At 38.9% G+C, this 11,084-nt stretch overlaps 1 protein-coding gene across 3 annotated transcripts in view; it reads left to right on the forward strand.

The window, feature by feature from the left end:
* The window catches only part of CCNC (cyclin C), a 32,939-nt gene that overhangs the window by 18,151 nt on the left and 3,704 nt on the right, over positions 1-11,084 (forward strand). For all 3 annotated transcript variants that reach the window (XM_023518221.1, XM_003798210.3, XM_023518222.1), the window contains exons 6-10: positions 2,505-2,560; positions 3,878-3,913; positions 4,564-4,655; positions 5,570-5,637; positions 9,021-9,100. In XM_023518221.1, the coding sequence (XP_023373989.1) occupies positions 2,505-2,560; positions 3,878-3,913; positions 4,564-4,655; positions 5,570-5,637; positions 9,021-9,100 (332 nt within the window). The remainder of the gene's footprint in view (positions 1-2,504; positions 2,561-3,877; positions 3,914-4,563; positions 4,656-5,569; positions 5,638-9,020; positions 9,101-11,084) is intronic.

An 11,084-nucleotide genomic window follows, 5' to 3' on the forward strand; every position in this document is an offset into this window, starting at 1 on the left:
ACCCTCTTGATTTTATCTAACTCTAATTACCTCCCACAGGCCCTCCCCCCAAATACAAACACATGGTGGTAGGGCTTCAACACATGAATCTGGGGGGTATACAAGCATTCGGTCCATAGTGGCTATGAGGGAATTCTGTGTACTGTCTTCTTGAAGTTTTCTGTAAACTTAAAACTGTTCTAAAAAATATTGAGTATACTAAAAAAAAAAAAAAGAAAAAGTCAGGAATATAATTAGGCAGAGTTCTTTTTTTATTTTTTAAGGGAAATTTGAGCATATGGGACAGACTTAAAGGAGGATAAGTTAAAGATGAAAATAAAAATAGTAGGAACTAGGGCAGCACCTGTAGTTCAGTGAGTAGGGCGCTGGACCCACATACCGAGGGTTGCGAGTTGAAACCCGGCCCTGGCCAAGCTGCAACAAAAATATAACCGGGTGTTGTGGTGGGCGCCTGTAGTCCAAGGCAAGAGAATCGCCTAGACCCAAGAGCTGGAGGTTGCTGTGAGCTGTGTGATGCCGCGGCACTCTACCAAGGGTGATAGAGTGAGACTCTGTCTCTACCAAAAAAAAAATAGTACGAACTAGTAATTGAATGATAGATAAGAGCAAGTGTATAAGTGATTGAGGGTGACAATAGAGAGGAGGGATGCATTTTCCTCCAAGTTAGAAGAAAGGGATTAGAAGATAGAAAATCAAAATGCACAGCAGTTTTAGCATGGAGTGAGAGACAAGTTAACTGAATCAGGTAAATCTCATTTCAGTAGAGTTGCAGGGTATCAAGGTCCAGGGGTTAGGGATATAGATTTGTTTTTTGTATAGAGATCATTTTACCTATTTATAGTCAACCATTATATTAAGACCTTGTTTGTGCTTTTATACTTTGCATCTTATTTACATCAGAAGAATTTGTAAAACTCAGAAGTCTTAATAGATAATAGATACATTTTCAAAATCAACATTTTCTGATGTCAAGTTTAAATGGTTGTAGGTTCCAGATCCTGCCAGATGTTACCCATCTAAGTTAGCTATACGGTACTCAATTTATAAAACAAAAAATATTTTTCAAAATATATTATTAGAATAAATGGAATTCTTTTTCATCTCAGTGAGCTTGCTTGGGGTTTTATATAAATGGAAGGGATCACGAAACAGATCTTTGAGGACCTGTCATAGTTACTTGATTGAGTTAAATGTATCATAATGATGGGAAAACAGTTTTCTCAGGTAGTACTTAAATCTATACACAGACCATTTTAAAGAGATGGGGGATTTATGGTTAGCATTTTTTCATTTGTACTTTATATAGACTAACAACGTAGTAGATAATAGAGGGGTAATAACTGTGTGTATGGTGTGAAAAAAATTCTAGACCCCTTGTATAAATGCTTTATTAAAATATATTTTGGATAAATAAGTAGTCATTATGAAAAGTTTAGAAAGTATAGTTTAGTAAAAAAATTCTTAAATCTCAGATAACTACTGTTAACATATTTTTGGTATGTTATCCTTTCAGTATATTATATGTATATATATGGGTTTTTTGTTTTGTTTTACAAATATATTGTATTGTAAACACATATACAACTCCTGTGTTCCTTCTAAGCTAAATCACTGGAGAATAGGAAAAAAACCTTCTAGACCTGGAAAGATTTTAAAGATAATAAAGGCCAATGATTTTATTCCATTTTTTAAATTTGTTTTTTATGGGGCTGGGCGTGGTGGCTCATGTCTGTAATCCCACCACTCTGGGAGGCCAAGGCGGACAGATCACCTAAGCTCACAAGTTCCAGCCCAGCCTGAGCTAGAGCAAGACCCCGTCTCTAAAAATTGCCGGGCATTGTGGTCGTCGCCTACAGTACCAGCTACTTGGGAGACTGAGGCAAGAGAATCACTTGAGCCCAAGAGTCTGAACTTGCTATGAGCTATGGCACCACAGTACTCTACTAGGGGGCGACAAAGTGAAACTGTGTTTCAAAAAAAAACAAAAATTTATTTTTTCGGCAACAGAACCCTTTTTTAATATATCAAATACAAAATTGAAGGGAGGCACCTGTGGCTCAGTGGGTAGGGTGCTAGCCCCATATACCAAAGGTGACGGGGTAGAACCTGGACCCAGCCAAACTGCAACAAAAAAAAGAGCGGAGTATCCTGGCAGGCCCCTGTAGTCCCAGCTACTCGGGAGTTCCAGGTTGCTGTGAGCTGTGATGCAAGGGTACTCTACCCAGGGTGATAAAGTGAGACTCTGTCTCTAAATAAATAAATACAAAATACAAAATCGAAGCTGTCTAGTTGTAGTACATTTGGTGACCTAGGGGTTCCTGCTACTCATTTTTTCCTTTCCTCTGAAAATTAAAAATCTGGATCCCTAAACCCCTAAACATTGCCTAGAGTTCCTACTGAAAATGTTTAGCCCTACCCACTAATATTCTGTACTCTTTTAAAGGAATGTTGGGTGAATTTGTTTTCCCGTTTTCTCAGTTTAAATTGTTTTTTGTTTTCTGCAGTAAAAACTAGATTTTCATATGCCTTTCCAAAGGAATTTCCTTATAGGATGAACCATGTAAGTATACTGTAGAAAATAAAACATTTGTCAAAACTATGTATTTGAATAAACTTAATAGTCTTCTAGATATGGGAAGTTTCAAATATTACAAGAATCTAGACTTTTTTTGAATTATAATGAAGTAGCTTTTATCACTTTTTAAAATACTTAATAGTAGTTATTATCAATCCTGGCTGCCCCCAAAATCACCTTGGGAACTTTTTAATACTACTAATGTTGCATCCCTTCCAGACCAACTAACTCAGAATTTAAGGTCCCTCAGCATTGGCGCTTTTTAAAAGCTCCCATGTGATACTAATGTGCAGCTGAAGCCGAGAATCACTTCGGTGGGACAGTTTGAAATATTTTGTGAGATGAATTTCTGTTGACATTTCAACTGACAATGTCTTTCTTTTTCTACTATGCAAAGGATTTGCTCATTCTACTAAAATTGTATTTGTTTAAATTAAGTACAAATAATTATATTTTTGTATTTGTTGAGTGGAAAGTAGGGGAAGATTTTACAGGATTTTTTTTTTTTTGAGACAGAGCCTCAAGCTGTCGCCCTGGGTAGAGTGCTGAAGCATCACAGCTCACAGGAACCTCCAATTCCTAGGCTTAAGTGATTCTCTTGCCTTAGCCTCTCAAGTAGCTGGGACTACAGGTGCCCACCACAACGCCCAGCTATTTTTTTGTCGTAGTTGTCATTGTTGTTTGACAGGCCCGGGCTGGATTCAAACCTGCCAGCTCTGATGTGGCTGGCCCCTTAGCCACTTGAGCTACAGGCACTGAGCAAGGATATTTTCAATAAAAATGAGTGAAAAGGGCTCAGTGCCTGTAGCACAGTGGTTATGGTGCTAGCCACATACACCGAACGTGTTGGGTTCAAGCCTGGTCCAGGCCAGCTAAAACAACTGCAACAAAAAAATAGCCAGGCGTTGTGGCAGGCACCCGTAGTCCCAGCTACTTGGGAGGCCTGAGGCAAGAGAATCGCTTAAGCCCAAGAGTTTGAGGTTGCTGTGAGCTGTGACATCACGGCTCTCTACTGAGGGCCACATAGTGAGACTCTGTCAAAAAAAAAAAAAAGGTGAAAAGAATGCTTAGAAGAGGCTGGCTTTTCCTTGTAAGGATTGAAATACTCTATAATCATAATTGCAGGCAATAGTAAAAAGTAATTTTTATTGCATTTGTTCATTTTAATATAAGCTACTTTCTTAATTAAAAAATTTTAGTAAAAATTTTGTAATAAATTATTATGATGTCTATAAATTATGTTAGATTAAGTGGACTCATCTAGTTTCATGTTGACATTTGATAATCTTTTTCTTAAAACAGATATTAGAATGTGAATTCTATCTTTTAGAACTAATGGTAAGTACATTTCTTATGATTAATAGAATGAAACATTTTCATACTTAATGGTCAGAAATTATTTAAAGAAATGATTTGTAGGAAGGTACATTTTAAAACCATCCACATGCACGTGGTAGTGAAATCATAGTATCTTCTCTGTAGCCCATAAAATAATTTGTATATCCTACTTAGGGTGGGAAAATTTTTCTGTTCTATAGTAAGTAACTACAATAAAAGGATTACAAACAAACAGGTCAGGACATTAAACCACTGTAAATTATGTGCACAGTGTTTGTGTATGTGTGCAGTGTTATTTATAGTTAGATTATGTCTTTGGCAGAATTGTGCTCCTCCAGTTGGGAATTACGGATTTATAGGCTAATAAGAGGTTTCAGTGTGTTGCAGATGTGACACTTTGAGTCTCTAAGGGAATGAATGGATGCTGACTGACTACCAACCGATTTACCAAGGTATATTCCAGAGAGAGCACTGCCTTCACTATTATAGTAGAGCTTAGGGCTGCCACTTAAGAGAATGAAAGGGAAGCAAGCATGAGTTAGAGAACTTCACTTTGAAAGACACAGTTACAAACCAGTTGGGTGATGTGATCGTTTTTGTGTTGTAATAAATCTGTTTTTATACATACACATTTTTTAAACTGTTTCTAGGATTGTTGCTTGATAGTGTATCATCCTTATAGACCTTTGCTCCAGTATGTGCAGGACATGGGCCAAGAAGACATGTTGCTTCCCCTTGCATGGTAATTAGAACAGAAGTTATTAATAGTGTAACATGTTATTAGATAGGAAGGTTGACAAATAAATGTGAAGTTCAGTATTTTTAACGTCAGTAAACTAGTGCCCCAAGATATTTTATGTTGAGCAAAAATACCTATTTGTTGAATTCTAATAACTATAGTGGTATAAATTCTAAAGTGATGGCTCGGCGCCTGTGGCTCAAGCGGCTAAGGCGCCAGCCACATACACCTAAGGTGGCGGGTTCCAATCCCCAGCCCGGGCCCCCCAAACAACAAATAAGCTGCAACCAAAAAATGGCCAGGCGTTGTGGCAGGTGCCTGTGGTCCCAGCTACTTGGGAGGCTGAGGCAGGAGACTCGCTTGAGCCCAGGAGTTGGAGGTTGCTGTGAGCGTGATGCCATGGCACTCTACCCAGGGGGATAGCTTGAGGCTCCGTCTCAAAAAAAAACAAAACAAACAAAAAAAAATTGTAAAGTGATAAGCATCTTAAATTATCTTATAAATATACCTGTTAAAATTTGATTTTGTGGGAAAGACAATGTAAAAATGGATACTGAAGTTTTTTTACAATAATCAGAATACTTTTTGGCAGTATTCAACATATATACATTTATTGTATAAACTCTGGTATTTTAGATGATATTTGAAAAATGAGGCAAATGTGTTTATATTATAGTTAGGAGATTTTGACATTTAAAATGTATTTAGCTGTAGTTTTATTCATTGATATGTGGTTATTTGTTGTCATATTCTGTGGCTATCCCTTTGCCTTGATGCTTTCACCTTTTTAGCTGTGCTTCAGTAATAGAAAAGGGAAATAAGTATATACAAAGATGGGAAATCTGGCCCTCCCTGGGAGGAAATGTACACATGAGGTTGTTCTGCTTTCAGTAATAATATGATTTACATTTCTGTAGGAGGATAGTGAATGATACCTACAGAACGGATCTTTGCCTACTGTATCCTCCTTTCATGATAGCTTTAGGTATGTAAGCGTGGTATTACCTCTCTTAATTAAATTGTTATAAATATATTTAGGTCATTATAAAATAAATTTCAACCTGTTGTACTTTATGTTTTTATGTTCCATGAAGTAATAGACTAATACTTGCATGTGAACTTTCAATATTATGAACTGCAACTGTCACAAATCAGGATTAGTGTCCCCCAACCCCCTTTTATGGTAAGTTTTTTTTTTTAATCATTTAAAAGCATTTTAATCAGTCTCTGAATAGAACATTTTTGTTTGTTTAGGGGGAAAGTTCAGAATTAAGCCTGCTAATAGTAGTTGGAACTTATGTAAAATAATTGGATCCATCTTTCATGTCTTTTTCTTTTTTTTTTTTTTTTTTTTGAGACACAATCTCACTTCATCACCCTTGTAGCTCACAACAACCTCAAATTCTTAGGCTCAAGTGATCCTCTTGCCTTAGCCTCCCAAGTAATTGGGACTGCAGGCGCCCACCACAGTGCCTGGCTGGTCTCAAACACCTAAGCTCAATTAAGTACTTAGGTTGAATAAAGGAACCTCTGTGGTTCTTTGCTGGTGGGAGAAGTTAGCCACCATTCTACTGTCTGTTGAAGGCACTACTGTAATAAGTTAAAACACATGACAGTCTTTGAAATCTGATAGTCTTAGATTTAAACTTTACTTTCTTTACAGTTGTGGGAAAATTGTCCAATCTTTCTGGGTTTGTTTCCCTAATCATAAAATGGGGAGATATTAATAATTCCATACTGAATCAGAATTAAATGAGGGGACCAGGCATGACTCTGGGAAGCCAAGGTGGGAGGTCGCTTGAGCTTAGGAGTTCAAGACCACCCTGAACAAGAGTGAGATCATGTCTCTGCTAAAAATAGAAAAACTTAGCCAGGTATGGTGGCACTCACCTGTAATCTCAACTACTTGGAAGGCTGAGGCAGCAGGATCACTGGAGCCCAGGGGTTTGAAGTTGCAGTAAACTAGACTGACACCACTGCCCTCCACCCTGAGGCGATAGAGTATGACTCTGGCAAAAGAAAAAAAAATGAATTAAATGAGTTAGTGTGTAGAGCAATAAATAATGCCTGCTGTTTACTAGGTACTTGCTAGTTTCTGTTCCTTTTCCTTCTGTTGATTTCTGTTAACTCCATCCTTTTGGTTTTGGCCCATGCTTTCCACAGTTCAGACTTAACTTTCCTTGGCTTCTCTGTGCAGTTATTCCTTAAATGTTGGTGTTTCTTGGCCTTCTTACATCAGAAGTGACAAATAGGTTATATTTATACTTCTATAGTACTGGTGGCTCCCTGAAAACACTGAATTTGGAAGAATTTTGAAGTAGCATCTGGCTTCAGATGCATAGGTATCTGCACAGGCAGAAAGGAGGGGCTCACAGGACGGGTACCCCGTTTTCGCCGCCCCTGCTGCCTTTCTTCTTCTTGGGTGTTTTCACAGCGACCCATGGCTTCTACTGTCTGTTATATGGTGAACATTTAGATTTCTTTATCTGCCCATATCCTTTTCCCTTTTACATAGCCCCCCAGACTCATCACTGACCTCATCACTTTGCCTCAAACTATGTTCATCATTTTAATGTCTTTTTTAGCTTGATGACTAGCACTAGTTAATTATCTTAGTTGTGAATTCAGGAGTTGGGCTTTCCATCTCCCTCAAACCTACCTCTGGTTGGTCACCAGTACTTTTTTGCCTTTCTCTTGGTAAGCTGTCCCTTTAGTAATCTCATAGCCATCTTCTCACCTCTGTCCCAGATTGCCACAGCAGTCTTCTAACTGACCAGTTCGCCTTCCACATCCTGTGCTCAGACAGCCTGTCTCCCCCACACTCCTGAGCAAGGCTAGCGGTTCTCACCTGGGGATAGTTTTGCCCACAGGGGACATTTGGCAGTGTCAGGTTTGGTTGTCATAACCAGAGTGAAATGCTACTGGCATCTGGTAGGTAGAAGCCAGGGTGCTAAGCATACTGCACAAAATAGTCTCAGAATTGTCCAGTACAAAATGTATATACTGCCAAGGTTGAAAAATCCTGATTTAAAATAAGCTTTTTAGAATGTAGAATTTGTCTCCAAATTAAACTTTTCAGTGCTTTTCCTAATTGCTGGATAAAATCTATGGCCTCTTTTTACCAGCTTATATACGTGCCATTTTCCATTTTCTCCTCCTTCTTTTTTTTTTTTTTTTTTTTGCAATTTTTTGCCAGGGTTGGGTTTGCACCTGCCACCTCCAATATATGGGGCCAGCACCCTACTCCTTTGAGCCACAGGTGCCACCCCCTTTCTCTCCTTCTTTAAAGATGTGGCTCACATACCTCCTTTTCAGTGATCCTTCTTAGCACCCTCCCAGCAGTACCTCAGCCCGGATTGCCTCCTCCACTCTAATCTATATATGCCCCTGTCATGGCATTTTCCACTGTATTTAAATCACCTGTTCTTATTTCAATCCTTTTAGCCTCTTACTTCCTTCTAGACCTAAGCCCTCTGCTGTAGTATTGTTTGACTTGGGGCATCCAGTATGTCAATTCACATTTGAGTTGCTGTTTTCCTAGAATGTCATCATTCGCAAAGTTGTATAGGTAACCAAACCAAGAAATTTAACTATTAACAAGCCAAGGTGGGGTCAGGGTAGCCAGGCTGCTCAGTTGAAATTGTTATAGGCAAAATTGCAATGTGGATTCTTGTCTTTGAGCGCTTTTACTATCTTTGTTACTTTATTTTGATTACAATATATATATTAATAATTGTATTATATATAACATATTAGTTTCTTTTTTAATCTCCATTTTATTACAACACTAAATTTGTATAGATGTGCCCAGTCTTCACCTAACTTGATCATATGCAAATAACTTTAAAAAGAAAGGAAAGGCAGTGCTCTTTTAATTGAAACATCTAAACATAGTCAACATTGCTAAAACTTGGTGTGTTGATTGACTTTCTTGTTTGTTTTGTTTTGTCACACTGACTTCTGGGTACATTTGACTGTTGACTTTGTACCAGTGTTCAGGGATGACATACCTGTTCTAATCTCCTTATTAGATTTTTTTCTCTGTAATATACCTTGACTTTCAAGACAACTGCACTATGACTAGCACATGGTGAAAAGCAGCCATTAATTGGTCTTGACCATTTAATGTCATCTGACAATTTTTCCATAATCTATATCAGATTAAGTTGATGGTGAATGATAGCTATTCAGTGTAGCTGTATAATTTTTTATTTTCTTTTTTTGATTCTTGATTTTGCAAGCTTTATAATTTTTTAAAGGAATGTTGGAAAATGCACTTGAAATTTGTAAGTAGACATCTTATCTTTAGTTTATGTATTCTGTGTTTACAGGTTAAACATGGGCCATTGTCTCTTGTTTTCTTTCCAGCTTGCCTACATGTAGCCTGTGTTGTACAGCAGAAAGATGCCAGACAGTGGTTTGCTGAGCTTTCTGTGGATATGGAAAAGGTATTCTTTAACACTTAAGAATTAGTGTCTTGTTTTGGCACCCATAGCTCAGCAGTTAGGGCTCCAGCCATGTACACCAAGGCTAGCAGGTTCATACCCTGCTCAGGCCTGCCAAACAATGACAACTACAACAAAAAAAATAGCTGGCTTAGTGCCCATAGCTCAGTGGTTAGGGTGCCAGCCACATGCACCAGACTGGTGGGTTTGAACCTGGCCCTGGCCTGCTAACCAGCGGTGACAACTGCAACAAAAAAATAGCCAGGCGTTGTGGTGGCCTCCTGTAGTCATAGTTACTTGGGAGGCTGAGGCTAGAGAATCACTTGAGCCCAAGAGTTTGAGGTTGCTGTGAACTGTGATGCTATGGCATTCTACTGAGGGCGACATAACAAGACTCTCAAAAAAATAACTAAATAAAAAAAAAAAGAAAGAATTAGTGTCTTGGTGGGGCAAGGTAGTTCACGTGTGTAATCCTAGCACTCTGGAAGGCTGAGGTGGGTGGATTACTTGAGCTCAGGAGTTTGAGACCAGCCTGATCAAGAATGAGACCTAGTCTCTACTAAAAATTGAAAAATTAGACAGGCGTTGTGGCAGGTGCCGATAGTCCCAGCTACTCAGGAGAGTGAGGCAAGAGGATCACTTGCACCCAAGAGTTTGAGGTTGCTGTGAGCTATGAAACTCTACCCAGGGCAGCAGAGTGAGACTCTCTCTCAAAAAAAATAATTATCGGTCTGGGTGCTGTAGCTTACACCTGTAATCACAGTACTTGGGAGGCGGAGGCAGGTGGATTGCTTGAGCTTGTAGGTTAGAGACCAGTCTGAGCCAAAAATATCCAGGCGTTGTGGTAGGGCCCTGTAGTCCCAGCTACTTAGGAGGCTGAGGCAAGAGAATTACTTAAGCCCAGGAGTTTGAGGTTGCTGTTAGCTACTGACACTGTAGCACTCTACCAAGGGTAACAAAGTGAGACTCTGTCTCCAAAAAAAAAAAAAGAAATTGATTTAGCATCTTATTTACTTATGGGTCTAAAATCTGACGTTCATCAGGCTAAGAAAACTATTGGGTTGTGGAGAAAAGGGAACACTTCTACACTGCCAGTGGGAATGCAAACTAATATGTTCCTCTTGGAAAGATGTTTGGAGAACACATAGGGATCTACAAATAGACCTGCCATTCGATCCTTCAATTCCTCTACTAGGTATATATCCAGAAGACCAAAAATCACTTTATAACAAAGATTTTGCACCAGGATGTTTATTGCAGCCCAATTCATAATTGCTAAGTCATGGAAGAAGCCCAAGTACCCATCGACCCATGAATGAATTAATAAATTATGGTATATGTACACTATGGAATATTATGCAGCCTTTAAAAAGATGGAGACTTTACCTCTTTCATGTTTACATAAATGGAGCTAGAACATATTCTTCTTAGCAAAGTATCTCAAGAATGGAAGAAAAAGTATCCAATGTACTCAGTCCTACTATGAAACTAATTTATAAGTACCCACATTTCCAAATGAAAGCTATAACCCAATTATAGCCCAAGAAGAAGGAGAAAGGGGAGAGGGAGGGGAGGGGAGGGGTGACGATGGGTGGAGGGAGGGTAATTGGTGGGCCCACACCTACAGTGCATCTTGAATGCATTAAAATTAATCTAAGCTTAGGTCTACTCAGGTAGGAAGAAAGAGCTAATTAGGAAACTGGTTATGACAAATTTGTAGCTGCCAGTTTTTGAGCACCTTAACATATATGTAGTTGGCTGAGAATGAAAACATCTTGTGTGTGCAGCCTCCCAGTGAAGAATTTGAAACAGTTGTGACTGAGGAGTGTGCTCTGTAGCAGCGCATTCCTCCATGAATAAAACCTTTCTTCTTAGTATCTCACCTTTTCATCTTGGCTTAAGATATCATCAGATAGGGCTCGGCGCCTATAGCTCAACCGGCTAAGGCGCCAGCCACGTACACCTAAGGTGGCGGGTTCGAATCCCC

This window comes from Otolemur garnettii, unplaced genomic scaffold (assembly GCF_000181295.1).
Source record: "Otolemur garnettii isolate 467f Iridium unplaced genomic scaffold, OtoGar3 scaffold00132, whole genome shotgun sequence".
NCBI classification, from domain to species: domain Eukaryota; kingdom Metazoa; phylum Chordata; class Mammalia; order Primates; family Galagidae; genus Otolemur; species Otolemur garnettii.